General features: G+C 42.9%; 1 protein-coding gene across 3 annotated transcripts in view; it reads right to left on the reverse strand.

The window, feature by feature from the left end:
* pstpip1.S (proline-serine-threonine phosphatase interacting protein 1 S homeolog) overlaps positions 1-14822 on the reverse strand; it is a 69038-nt gene that overhangs the window by 38721 nt on the left and 15495 nt on the right. For 2 of the 3 annotated variants that reach the window (XM_041587668.1, XM_018254340.2), the window contains one exon: positions 13910-14020. In XM_041587668.1, the coding sequence (XP_041443602.1) occupies positions 13910-13987 (78 nt within the window). In that variant the 5' untranslated portion in view covers positions 13988-14020. 3 annotated transcript variants of the gene reach the window in all.

Consider the following 14822-nt stretch of genomic DNA (forward strand, 5'->3'; position numbering starts at 1 on the left):
GTTGCAGTATATAGGGACAGAGTACACTGAATAAGGAAATCACTTGATAGCCTGGGGTGTAAAATGGTATTCGATTATGAGTTTGCATCTATAAGATAAAAGTTTGTATGTGTGTGTGGTTTGTATTGGACAAATAGTGTACATTGTTGAGTATATTGCAGTGATGATGTACAAATAAGTTACAATAAGAAGCGTTGCAAAAGATGACAGTTCTATCTTTACACTCACATATTTACACTGCATACTGATTCATATACTACATTTACTGTAGCTGTTGCAATCATTATAGCCTTGGATATTATTCTTTTCTAAGAAATCATCCAAGCCAAGGCATTAATAGAAACTGCCACCACATCATCACCTGGTAGGGCATTCCACAACTTTTTGTTGAGCACAAATACATTCTAGAAGTAAAAGACTTACCCAGAAAGCATTCTTAAACTCCTGCCCTGTCATTTTCTCAGGGGATCAATCAGTCTCTATTTTGACTAGCAGGTGCCTATGTAAACAAAATCTCACTGTTCGAGGAAGAAGAACCAAAGATCCGCTGCTTCAATTCAGTCTTCCTGTTACTTCATTTTTTACCCTTATGTCTCACGTATCCTTACAGGTCTTTGGATGTCACCAATTCAAATAAGGCAAAGCCCTTTATTGTTTGCACTTTCAGATTATAAGTATCTACTTGTGTGTAACATCACTCTCTCCCAGCCTACATGTTCATGATGTGTGGAGAAGAAAGAAAGCTGACAGTTTCACTTCAGCAGGTATTTTCCGTCATTTGGTGCAGCACTCTCAAGCTAAGAAGAACAAGCTGCAATGAGCACAGGAAGTCACCGATCTGATGACTGAGCCAGCAGGAGAGTTATAGCAGTTCCCGGAAAGCTTGCAAAGCTCTACGTTGTGTAAAAAAGATTGGTTAAGCCAACAGAAGAAACTACCCTGGACAGGAAGTCCATAACAAGAGATGCAGTTTGCATTCTATTTTAAAATCTGTTAGTGAACAGACAGAGTTGGCTTAGTGCATTTATACAGTAAATATAGACCAATTTTTACAGTAAATATACCCCAATTTTCCTTCCATGGGTATTGATTACACAACTTTTTGCAACATGAATGCTCTAACATTTATCTCTCATAATTGTGTTGAGCTCACTAGTGCAGTAACCCATGGCATCCAATCACATTTTTGTTTTAACTTAACTTCCTGCAGCTAGCCAAACAAAGCTAATACTGAATGGTTCCTATAGGTTAGTATTCAGGTGACAAAAAAAAGAGGCACACCAGAGGCGTAACTAGATGTTACTGGGCCCTGCAGTAAATTAGTTTTAGGGCCCCCAACATATCCATAGGTTGCCTTGTTTTACCAATATATGTTGAAATTTCTCATTAATTAGGGCTTCATGGGCCCCCCTATACCTCCCGGGACCCCTGCAGCCGCAGGTCTGCTTCCTCTGTAGTAACGCCAATGTTATGCACTACACAGCCTCCTCCCTCTTATCTCTTAACACTTCTATCTCTTTTTAGTTTGTTATTGTATATAGCCCTCTGTTCAATTAATGTATTGTTTTAATATACAGCACTACATACATATTAGCTCTGTTTAAAGCAAAAGTCAAAAAATGAAGTGCTTTATATTTATTAACCCGTATTCAGGTCTGGTGCTACCCTAGGCACCAGACCTGTGAGCACTCCTTTGCATGACGTTGGCAGATGGGTAGTCACACTGCTGTACTCCGCTAGGGTAACTCCAATCTCTTCAGCTGGATTGATAGTATTGTATCCAGCAGCAGGGTAACTGGGGCTTTCTCTGAAAGTTTTTTTTTTTTAACCATATAGGCATTCCAGGGCCTCCCCCTTAAAGCTGCCTTCCTAGGCACATTATGCAAACATTGGACATCTCAACCAGACATCATTATTTCAATAAACAAGATAAGCCTGGTTATACCATTTAACTATATTTAAATTGATTGCCTTCTTTTTCTTTCTCTGTCTCCTCCATTGTTCTCCATATATCCTCTGCACTCCAAAATCTATCCACATAGTAGATCAGCTGAACGACAGTGGAGAATGTCACAAACTGATTCTGACTTCATCCACTCCAACTTCATGCTATCCTGCTACAATTAAGCTCTATCAATAGCCAAAGTACAGTACTTCTCTTCTTTAATCTCCTCTTTATTCTCTAAACTGCAACTGTTCACCACATTTAACTCACTACTATGCCCCCCCATCTCACCCTTGATCCATTAATGTAACTGCCCAAGATCTTGCTCATTTCGCTAAAGAAAAAATCGATCTCATTAGACTGAGCATATTATCAAACAACAATCTTAGATTATCTTACAGTCCGCTCACATTCACTTTGCACTCCTTTGACCTTAACCCCCTGCAATAGGACTTCTGCCAAACACACTCAACTAAAACTGCACTCACCAAAGTAACCAATGATCTTCTCTTAAAGGTCATTATTCATTCTCATCCTTTTAGATCTCTCTGTAGCCTTTGACTACCCACTCTTACAAGACATTCTATACTCAGCTGGCATTTGTGACACTGCTCTTTCATGGTTTACATCTTATCTCTGTGATCTTTCCTTTTAAGGTGCCTTCTCTAAATCAACTTCTAATACATTCCCTCTCTCTGTTGGAGTTCCTCAAGGCTCTGTCTTTGGCCCTCTGCTGTTCTCACTCTATACTACTTCTCTAGAAAAATGTATTCATTCATTCATTCATTTGGACTTTATTATTACCTTTATACTGATGACCCCCAACTCTACTTGTCTACTCCTGATCTCTCTCCTTCTGTATTTTCCCAAGTTACAGACTGCCTTTCTGCTGTCTCCTAGATGTCTCACCGCCACCTGAAACTGAATCTTTCCAAAACAGAACTCATTATATTTCCTCCAAGATGTTCCCCTGCCCCTCAGATCTAGGGATGTCGCGGACTGTTCGCCCGCGAACTAATTCGCGCGAACATCGACTGTTCGCGTCCGCCGAATGTTCGCGAACGTCGCGCGACGTTCGCCAATTTGGGTTCGCCTTAGCTGGCGCTTATTTTTGACCTCTCACCCCAGACCAGCAGATACATGGAAGCCAATCAGGAAGCTCTCCCTCCTGGACCACCCCCACACCCCCTGGACCACTCCCCTTCCATATATAAACTGAAGCCCTGCAGCGTTTTTTCATTCTGCCTGTGTGTGCTTGGAAGAGCTAGTGTAGGGAGAGAGCTGTTGAGTGATTTGAGGGACAGTTGATAGTAACTTTGCTGGCTAGTAATCTACTTGATACTGCTCTGTATTGTAGGGACAGAACTCTGCAGGGATTTGAGGGACATTTTAGGTTAGGTAGCTTTGCTGGCTAGTAATCTACCTTCTACTGCAGTGCTCTGTATGTAGCTGCTGTGGGCAGCTGTCCTGCTGCTGATCTCTCATCTGCTGACTGCTGCCTGTAACCCAATAGTCCTTGTAAGGACTGCTTTTATTTTCTTTTTTGTTTTTTTACTTTGCTACTATAAGAGCCCAGTGCTATTAGTCTAGCTGTGTTGGGGAGTGGGACTGGTGTGCTGCTCCTAGTAGTTCAGCACCAACCAGAGTAATTTTTTTTTTTAATATATTTTTTTTATTTTACTTATCTTACTGTTCTTTAACGTGTCCAGTGCTGTTTGCTGTTCTTCATAGTAGTGCACCAATAGTAGTGCACTTGCAGGCATTGTTTGCCCAGTGTGTTCTTCAAACAACTGCCACCTAGCTGTGTGAGCTTGTTCACATTCTGTCTAAATATCAATAATAATACCGTCTCCAGAAACACCACCTGAGTGACGTTTTCCAAGCAGCAATAATATATTCCGTATCCACTGCTGTAGTGTATACGTTGACCTTGCAGACATTGTTTGCCCAGTGTGTTCTTCAAACAACTGCCGCCTAGCTGTGTGAGCTTTTTCACATTCTGTCTAAATATCAATAATAATACCGTCTCCAGAAACACCACCTGAGTGACATTTTTCAAGCAGCAATAATATATTCCGTATCCACTGCTGTAGTGTATACGTTGACCTTGCAGACATTGTTTGCCCAGTGTGTTCTTCAAACAACTGCCGCCTAGCTGTGTGAGCTTGTTCACATTCTGTCTAAATATCAATAATAATACCGTCTCCAGAAACACCACCTGAGTGACGTTTTTCAAGCAGCAATAATATATTCCGTATCCACTGCTGTAGCGTATACGTTGACCTTGCAGACATTGTTTGCCCAGTGTGTTCTTCAAACAACTGCCGCCTAGCTGTGTGAGCTTTTTCACATTCTGTCTAAATATCAATAATAATACCGTCTCCAGAAACACCACCTGAGTGACATTTTTCAAGCAGCAATAATATATTCCGTATCCACTGCTGTAGTGTATACGTTGACCTTGCAGACATTGTTTGCCCAGTGTGTTCTTCAAACAACTGCCGCCTAGCTGTGTGAGCTTGTTCACATTCTGTCTAAATATCAATAATAATACCGTCTCCAGAAACACCACCTGAGTGACGTTTTTCAAGCAGCAATAATATATTCCGTATCCACTGCTGTAGTGTATACGTTGACCTTGCAGACATTGTTTGCCCAGTGTATTCTTCAAACAACTGCCGCCTAGCTGTGTGAGCTTTTTCACATTCTGTCTAAATATCAATAATAATACCGTCTCCAGAAACACCACCTGAGTGACGTTTTTCAAGCAGCAATAATATATTCCGTATCCACTGCTGTAGTGTATACGTTGACCTTGCAGACATTGTTTGCCCAGTGTGTTCTTCAAACAACTGCCGCCTAGCTGTGTGAGCTTTTTCACATTCTGTCTAAATATCAATAATAATACCGTCTCCAGAAACACCACCTGAGTGACGTTTTCCAAGCAGCAATAATATATTCCGTATCCACTGCTGTAGTGTATACGTTGACCTTGCAGACATTGTTTGCCCAGTGTGTTCTTCAAACAACTGCCGCCTAGCTGTGTGAGCTTTTTCACATTCTGTCTAAATATCAATAATAATACCGTCTCCAGAAACACCACCTGAGTGACGTTTTTCAAGCAGCAATAATATATTCCGTATCCACTGCTGTAGTGTATACGTTGACCTTGCAGACATTGTTTGCCCAGTGTGTTCTTCAAACAACTGCCGCCTAGCTGTGTGAGCTTTTTCACATTCTGTCTAAATATCAATAATAATACCGTCTCCAGAAACACCACCTGAGTGACGTTTTTCAAGCAGCAATAATATATTCCGTATCCACTGCTGTAGTGTATACGTTGACCTTGCAGACATTGTTTGCCCAGTGTGTTCTTCAAACAACTGCCACCTAGCTGTGTGAGCTTGTTCACATTCTGTCTAAATATCAATAATAATACCGTCTCCAGAAACACCACCTGAGTGACGTTTTCCAAGCAGCAATAATATATTCCGTATCCACTGCTGTAGTGTATACGTTGACCTTGCAGACATTGTTTGCCCAGTGTGTTCTTCAAACAACTGCCGCCTAGCTGTGTGAGCTTGTTCACATTCTGTCTAAATATCAATAATAATACCGTCTCCAGAAACACCACCTGAGTGACGTTTTTCAAGCAGCAATAATATATTCCGTATCCACTGCTGTAGTGTATACGTTGACCTTGCAGACATTGTTTGCCCAGTGTGTTCTTCAAACAACTGCCGCCTAGCTGTGTGAGCTTTTTCCCATTCTGTCTAAATATCAATAATAATACCGTCTCCAGAAACACCACCTGAGTTGTTGTTGTTGTTTTAAAAAAAATGCCAGGCAAAGGCAGGCCGCCACGCAGAGGCACTAGGGCCGTGCTGCTATGCTATCCTGTGGCCCTAGGAAATTGCCCAGTTTTACAAAGGCAATTACCCTGAACTCCCAAAATGCTGAAGAGGTAGTTGACTGGCTTACACAGCACACCCCATCCTCTACCGTTTCTAACTTTGCCACAACATCCTCATCCTCCTCTGCTATGGGCACCCCACGTAACACTTCCTCCACCACCGGCGCCCCTTCTTCACTGGAGTCAGAGGAGTTATTTACACATGAGTTTCTTGAACTGAGTGATGCGCAACCATTATTGGCAGAAGAAGATGAAGGAGATGAGGACGTTACACCAGATATAATTCTGGCAGACAACACAACAGAGATGGACATAATGAGTGATGAGGAGGTCCCCGCTGCTGCTTCCTTCTGTGAGCTGTTAGAAGAAATTGATGCATCTGAGGAGAATGATGATGAGGAGATTGATGTTTTGTGGGTGCCCAGTAGAAGAGAGCAAGAGGAGGATAGTTCAGATGGAGAGACGGAGAGTCAGAGAGGCAGGAGGAGAATAAGACTTAGAAGAAGCAGGGAGGACAGCTCGCAGGGAACAGTAGGGCAACAACATGTATCGGCACCTGTGGTCAGCCGGCCAATGCACCCGCCATTGCCGCCAACTTCTACTGTTACCGCCAGATTGCCAGCTTCAAAAAGCTCAGCAGTGTGTTTTTTAATGTGTGTGCCTCTGACAAAAGCGTTGTAATTTGCAATGAGTGCAGTCAGAAACTGAGTCTTGGGAAGCCCAACACCCACATAGGTACAACTTCTATGCGAAGGCACATGAACGGCAAGCACAAAGCACTATGGGAGCAACACCTCAAAGGCAGCAGACAAACTAAAAGCCACCCTCCTTCTGGTCCAGCATCTTACTGCTCTACCTCTGCTGTCCTTGACCCGTCTGAACCACCCTCCACTCCGCCTTCCACCTTGACCACCAGTTCCCAGTCATCTGCCCCCAGCCAAGTTTCTGTGAGGGCCATGTTTGAGCGTAAGAAGCTAATGTCTGCGAGTCACCCCCTTGCCCGGCGTCTGACAGCTGGCTTGTCTGCACTCTTAGCCCGCCAGCTTTTACCATACCAGCTGGTGGACTCTGAGGCCTTCCGCAAATTTGTAGCAATTGGGACACCGCAGTGGAAGGTACCCAGCCGCAATTTTTTCTCCAAGAAGGGAATACCACACCTGTACCACCATGTGCAGAGCCAAGTCACCGCATCTCTGTCACTTAGTGTTGGGGCAAAGGTCCATATGACTACTGACGCATGGTCCTCCAAGCATGGTCAGGGCAGGTATGTCACCTACACTGCCCACTGGGTGAACTTGCTTATGGCTGGGAAGCAGGGAATGCGTGGCTCAACAACAACAGTGGAGTTGGTGTCACCGCCACGGATTGCACGTGGTTCTGCCACCACCTCTACTCCTCCTTCGCTCTCTACCTCGTCTTCTTCCTCTGCTTCCTCCTCCTCTGCTGCTGGGTCTTCCTCCTCCACACCTGTGCACCCCCAGCTCCCCCTAGGCTATTCGACGTGCCAGGTACGCCGTTGTCATGCTGTCTTGGGGATGACGTGCCTGGAAAGCAGAAACCATAACGGATCTGTACTCCTGTCATGTCGGACAGATCGGAAAAGTGGTGTGTGACAACGGAAGCAATCTGTTGGCAGCACTGAGACTGGGCAATTTAACACATGTGCCCTGCATGGCACATGTTCTGAATTTAATAGTCCAACGTTTTGTCTCGAAGTACCCAGGATTCCAGGACATTCTCAGGCAGTCCAGGAAGGTGTCGGCCCATTTCAGACGTTCCTACACAGCCATGGCACGCCTTGCTGACATTCAGCAGCGGTACAACATGCCAGTCAGGCGTTTAATTTGCGACAGCCAGACTCGCTGGAATTCAACGCTCCTCATGTTGGAACGTCTGCTGCAACAACAAAGAGCCGTCAATGAATACCTGTTTGAACTGGGTGGTAGGACTGGATATGCAGAGCTGGGGATATTTTTCCCCCGTTACTGGGTGCTTATGCGCGATGCCTGCAGGCTCATGTGCCCTTTTGAAGAGGTTACAAACATGGTCAGTCGCACCGAAGGCACCATCAGCGACCTAATACCCTTTGCTTTCTTCCTGGAGCGTGCCGTGCGACGAGTGACAGATGAGGCTGTAGACCAGCGTGACGAGGAGCAGGAAGCGCACGATTTCTGGTCGGAATCACCAGAACGAGCCCAGGCACCTGCTGCAACGCAGGGAGAGGTGTCAGAAGTGGAGTCAGAGGAGGAAGGTGGCTTTGTGGAGGAGGAGGACCAACAGGAGCAGGCTTCCCAGGGGGCTTGTGGTGACCTTTTGGGGACCCCTGGTCTTGTACGTGGCTGGGGGGAGGAGACCGTGGATGAGACCGTGGATGATAACGAGGAAGCGGAGATGGATACCTCTGCATCCAACCTTGTGAGAATGGGGTCTTTCATGCTGTCATGCCTGTTGAAGGACCCCCGTATCAAGAGGCTTAAGGAGAAGGACCTGTACTGGGTCGCAACGCTACTAGACCCTCGGTACAAGCATAAAGTCGCAGAAATGTTACCAACGTACCACAAGTCCGAAAGGATGCTGCATTTACAAACCAGCCTGCAAAACATGTTGTACAATTCTTTTAAGGGTGATGTCACTTCAGGAACTCATCAACATTCCAGGGGCAGAGGTGCCAGTAATCCTGCCACGAGCGCACCTGCAAGGACAATGCACTTTGGCCACTCTGTAACGTCAGACATGCAAAGGTTTTTCAGTCCAAGGCAGCACCAGAACCCTTCGGGATCCACCCTCAAAGAACGCCTCGACCGGCAGGTAGCGGACTACCTGGCATTAACTGCAGATATCGACACTCTGAGGAGCGATGAACCCCTGGACTATTGGGTGCGCAGGCTTGATCTGTGGCCAGAGCTGTCACAATTTGCCATGAACCTCTTGTCTTGCCCCGCCTCAAGTGTCCTCTCAGAAAGGACCTTCAGTGCAGCAGGAGGGATTGTAACTGAGAAGAGAACTCGCCTAGTTCACAAAAGTGTGGATTACCTGACCTTTATTAAAATGAACGAGGCATGGATCTCGGAGGGTTACTGCACGCCGGAAGACTTGTTCTGACTCCCCATGCAGCTGTCCTTCTCTGCACGCCGCATGACTCCACACACAGCTGTCCTTTAGCGTCCTCCTCCCTCCGCCACCGTTACAAACTAGGGTGCAAACCCTACTGGTTTCATTTCAATCAAAACTTTTTGGACAGGTAAATCCTGAGTTTTTCTGGCCTCTGTGCTTCAGTGGCTGCGACAAAAAAAATTCATATTTTCAGCATTTATATGGCATATTTTTTCTGGCCTCTGTGCTTCAGTGGCTGCGACAAAAAAAATTCATATTTTTAGCATTCATATGGCATATTTTTTCTGGCCTCTGTGCTTCAGTGGCTGCGACAAAAAAAATTCATATTTTTAGCATTCATATGGCATATTTTTTCTGGCCTCTGTGCTTCAGTGGCTGCGACAAAAAAAATTCATATTTTCAGCATTTATATGGCATATTTTTTCTGGCCTCTGTGCTTCAGTGGCTGCGACAAATTTTTTTTCATATTTTTAGCATTCATATGGCATATTTTTTCTGGCCTCTGTGCTTCAGTGGCTGCGACAAAAAAAACATAATTTTTCAGGAAAGTACACATGCCTAATTTTTCAGGGTTCTGCAACAGTGGCAAAATCGCATCTTTTATGGTCACCGCAGGTGATCAATAAAGTAGACCAAAACTGGGCCCACACTGCAGAATCAGTGTTTTTTGGTTCACTTCACTGTACATTGAATTACCTCTGCCTGACCGTGCACGTGCGCACAAGCACGGTGACTGCTAAACACACCACTACAGAAATATTGCCACCAACAGGACGAACATCCTGGAGGTGACAAGCAACTAGTAATTAAAAACTATTATTTGCTCACTTGACGGTATCATTCATGAAAGCTCTTTGCGTTTTTTTGCGTTGCAGTAAGCGCCGCGTTTTGTCTTTGCGTGTGAACAGGCTGTAACCTTTACACGACTTGATTGGCATGTAGACGCCGGACGTTTTAAAGCAGTTTATTACTCAAGTTTAGAAATGTAGTGTGATTTCTGCCCTTTACAGCACAAAACGCAGCGCTGTGTCAACAATGTATTTTTCAGATACATTTTTGCCCTTGATCCCCCTCTGGCATGCCACTGTCCAGGTCGTTGCACCCTTTAAACAACTTTAAAATCATTTTTCTGGCCATAAATGTCTTTTCTAGCTTTTAAAATTCGCCTTCCCATTGAAGTCTATGGGGTTCCGACGTTCGCTACATCCCTACTCAGATCTCACTAACAATTAACATCACCTTTCATTTGACCACATAGGCATGCTGCCCAAGAGTTATCTTACACTCGCATCTGTCCTTTTTATCACACATCCAAACACTTGCAAAATCTTGCCCGAATACAACCGTATCTCAGTTCAGACACAACCAAAACACTTATGCAGTCTCTTATTATCTTCCACAACCTACTCCTCAAGGGTATTCCAATAAGTCACTTTTCACAACTCCAGTCTGTTGTAAATTCTGCTGCTAGACTCATTCATGCAACAGAGGAATTCCACTTCTGTCTGTCTTTGGGCAATTTGAATGTGGCCCATATTTGTTGGAAGTTCTGCCTCAACTGTGTGTTGCCAAGTCTCTCTAGGCTAGACTCTCAACCTCAGTACAATATCTGTGCTGCTGTTAGTTACTAAACTTAGGTACTGAAGCACAATATGCTGGGACTGGGATGCCAGGGCCCACCAGAAAACCTGATATCGTATGCCCTCTTTCCAAACTATTATTCCTACTCTCCGGGAGTTTTCCTGGTATTCTGGTGGGCCAGTCAGACACTGTGAGTATATATCATATAAATGTCACAATATAAGGCTGATTAGTAAATCAGCTAGTATACTGCAGGTCAGAAACGAGCACAATTAGCATCAGCTTATATTACAGGCAAAACTAATTTTATGCTTGATAATATGCGACCACCCCTAAGCAAAGCTTCTTAACAGCTGCTCAAAACACATTCTAACAAAAAACTTAACAAAATTCAATATGGGAAACTCCTGTAACAACTTTGAATGCCTAGATCAGTATTAATATAGATATGCTGAATCTTTATGCTGGTTTAGTTTTTAAAATTTGACATTTCTAGCCATATTCATTTTCAGGGGTTAGTTCTTTAAGTCCTCCCTCCTGTGTGATCAGTTTACTGCACATGTTCATCGGAAGCTCTGTAGGCAATCAAAACTGTTATTCAAAATATTGCTGGCTGCCTGTGTTAAAAAGCAAGAAGAGCCATTTTTGAGTCCCGACTCTTAGTTTAAGAATAGATAAAAAGTAGAATTGTAGCAGAGCATTTTATGTTGGTGAAAGAGCATTTCCTTTTGAGACTTAAAACCAAACCCATATTAGCTTGAGGGATGGATGTCGCTACAGGAAAGCCTGTTACTTACTAAAATGTAACATGTATGTCACTTCTTTTGTTGCTCATTTACCTCTCCCCTTTCCTGCTGTTTAATAATGTTGCATCAGAAAGTACCAGTAATGCTTAGTTTAGCTCTGTCCACATAGTTCCATCATTATCCCCAAACTCTTTCAATAGATCCCCCTTCTGTGTACTTTCCATTAATCACATTCTAAATAAAGCTACATAGGAGACTGGTGTTTAATGTTTAGCCTGCCAAGTATGTATCCTGTATGTGTTGGCAGTCAAAGGCTCTAACTGTCAAGAATGTATTTAATACGGCTGCAGAGGGTTAGAAGCAATGACAGTCCCCTGGGCAACAATCCTAAATTCCTGCTACAGGGACTCTACAACACATTATGGTGACATAGCTCCATTGCTGCCAGTGTCCTTCCTGCTTCAAAAAGGTGACAAGTACCCCTTACTACCAGGGCCAGTCTGGGAGTAAAAAAAAAATCAAAGCAGCCCACATATAAATGCATGACATTGGCGGTGAGGGCCCCCTTTACAAGTTAAAAAGAATTGGTGGTCAGGGCCCCTAAATTAAACAAAAAAACACATTGGTGGCCAGGGTCCCACATTAAAGTTAAAAAAAATGTGGTCTGAAATGTCATCAAAATTGACACATTTACCTATTTTAGATTCAAGAGAATCAGTTGCAGTAGCCTATGGAGTATTTTTATTTTGGAAGATGTGTTGATATATGGGGGCAAATTCACTAAAGCGCGAATCGGCTAATGCTAGTGCAAATTCGTTTCACTATGGCGAATGGGAGGTAACTACGCTAATTCACTAACTTGCACATTTTACTGAACATTACCTCTTGCGCCAGACTTGCCTTCGCCACCTGAGACCAGGTGAAGTGCAATACAGTAGATAGGGATTGCTTCAAAAAAAGTTGAAATTGTTTCAAAAAAAAAATTCCCAAAAAACGCTGGCATCTTTTCCATTTTTAAGAGTGATAGGCTGAAAAAGATCGTAAATATTTTTGGGGTACCCTCTTTCCCCCCCCTACATTTCCTAACATATGGCACCTAAACTATACAGTGGGCACATGTATAGGGGAAAATAACAACTCTATTTTATTTTATGAAGCTTTCCCAGCTTGTGTAGTGTAATGTATTTGGTGCTACATATACGTCCATTGTACTTTAACTTGGCGCCGTATGCAAATTAGGCATCGCTAGCGTAACTTTGCTTTGCTTGTTGAATTAACGCTAGCGCAACTTTGCTACCGTTCACCTCCCTGAGCTCAACTTCGCATTTTAGTGAATTTGCGTAGCGCTGGCGAAACTACGCCTGGTGAAGTGCGGCGAAGCTGTGAAGTTAGTGAATTTGCCCCATGGTTTTCATGATAGGAGTCCACAGTTTTTGTTACTTACAGTATGTGAACAACTACTCCATCTTGTGGGAAAACAAAATATAGCAGACTATAGCTGTTGCAACCAGGGCAGCTACAAGGGCCTTACAAGGGCAGAGAGTCAATAAACCAAGACAAATGATTTTCTTTAATAAAATCGTGTTGCATTTCTCTTTTCCAGATATAAAGAAACCATGGTTTCTGACGGGGGGCTTACACTGGTGACAGAAAGCTGCTTACATAACAAACAAATAAAATACAAAGAATCTTTGGATTTTGGCAGCAAATTAGGCATAGGCAAAAAAGAATTATCTAAATAAGGCATGTCCAAAGTGCGGCCCGGGGGCCAAATGTGGCCAGTCTTCAAATTTACACCGGCCCTCAGCCTCCATCATGAAATGAATAATTATGCGGCCCGCCAGCACAGTGCAATCAGGAATCGCCTAGCCATAGCAGTAATATTTGGGCATATTAGTGAAATGATCTGCCACCTGGTCTATACTGCTGCCTGTGTGCTGAAGGTGTTAACAATAAACACGTACTGGCACATAGTGACGCACCACTCTCACATATTTCTTTAGGGCTGAAGGTGCAATAGACATACTGACCCGCCAGTACTGTAAACTACGTGCCAGTACGTCTATTGCTAACACCTTCAGCACACAGGAAGCAGTATAGACCAAGTGGCAGATCATTCCACTAACGTGCCCAAATATTACTGCTACAGCTTTCCTTGTATAAATGTGTTAACGTATATGACGTTAATGGTTCAAAGAATGTCAGGCTGAATGGTCGGCCCCCACATATTTTCACCTCACCAAATCTGGCCCTCATTGCAAAAAGTTTGGACACCCCTGATCTAAATGTAGGAAATGTCCTGATTCTGAGCCTATTTTTGTTTCTTTTTTAGAAAGTGGAAAGTTGTAAATTAATTAGTACTAATTTAACACAAAGGGACATCATGGGTTTTCCAAAAAGTTAATTCTGCCTTAAGTAACTGTGGAATGAACTTATCAACTACTTCACTGCAAGTTACAGTATGCAGACTGTGAGGCGGGAAGTCTAATATGCATAGAAAATATGTTCACAGTCATGAACAAAGACTTATCTCTGATATATTTATTCCTTATCAGCTATCCAAGCCTTTGCTCACATATTGGATGTCAATAATTAAAATCAGCTACTAACCTGGGATTGCTTTTGGTTCACTTGGATGGTAAATGATACTGGGTGAGTGGCAGCAGATTCATTGTCATCACAGATCATGACTTAATTCTTGTGCCTCAGTCTTTAGAGTTACTATAAAATAAAACAGCTACATGACTTTTTGCTACGAATATTATATTTACATGATTTGTGTCTGGTGGAAGGGAGGTGTATATACAGAGTTAATTATTTAATAAAATTATCCTCATTACGGTGTAAAATAGGAAAATATTTTTTTAAATTAAAAAAAATATTATTTTAGAAAGCTTAATTTTCAGGATTCTAAAATAAACTTTAAAATAAAAAAGGATGGCCAAACTATGTACATAAAGACCAGAAAACTTTAAAAGAGGCTGGCACAAGCCTGGACCCATCAAGTAGTAAAGCCAGAGTAAATAATTGTATAGCTTATATGTCTTTCAACAACTTACCTTAAATAATTGTGTAGTTTATATGTACACAAAGACATTGTTATTAGATAATAAAATATGTAATACACATTATTATTATAATTATAGTCGCAGCACAACAGTTAGCAAAAATTCATCCGCAACTACTTGATGCTTCAGAGTGAGCTTCGGAATATGCCCCACACAGTGCCAAACACTTCACCTACTTCAGGATCCCTCCCATATAGTGTCAGGTTGAGCAACCTATTTTGGCGTACCTCATCGACGTTCACACTGATTATGGTGACAATTTAAATGTACCATTTGATCACCATCGACCAGCAGTCACTTTTTGGATATATAAGTGCAACAGCACATTACCCCGTAAACCCATTGATTGCCTGGACAATCAGCCTCCTATAACTAACCTTAATTTTAATGTTGCATACTAGACTTTGGTTTTAATGATTTATTAAAGGTTAATTTTTACTTATTACTTCATACGA

This window comes from Xenopus laevis, chromosome 3S, assembly GCF_017654675.1.
Source record: "Xenopus laevis strain J_2021 chromosome 3S, Xenopus_laevis_v10.1, whole genome shotgun sequence".
In the NCBI taxonomy this organism is placed as follows: Eukaryota; Metazoa; Chordata; class Amphibia; order Anura; family Pipidae; genus Xenopus; species Xenopus laevis.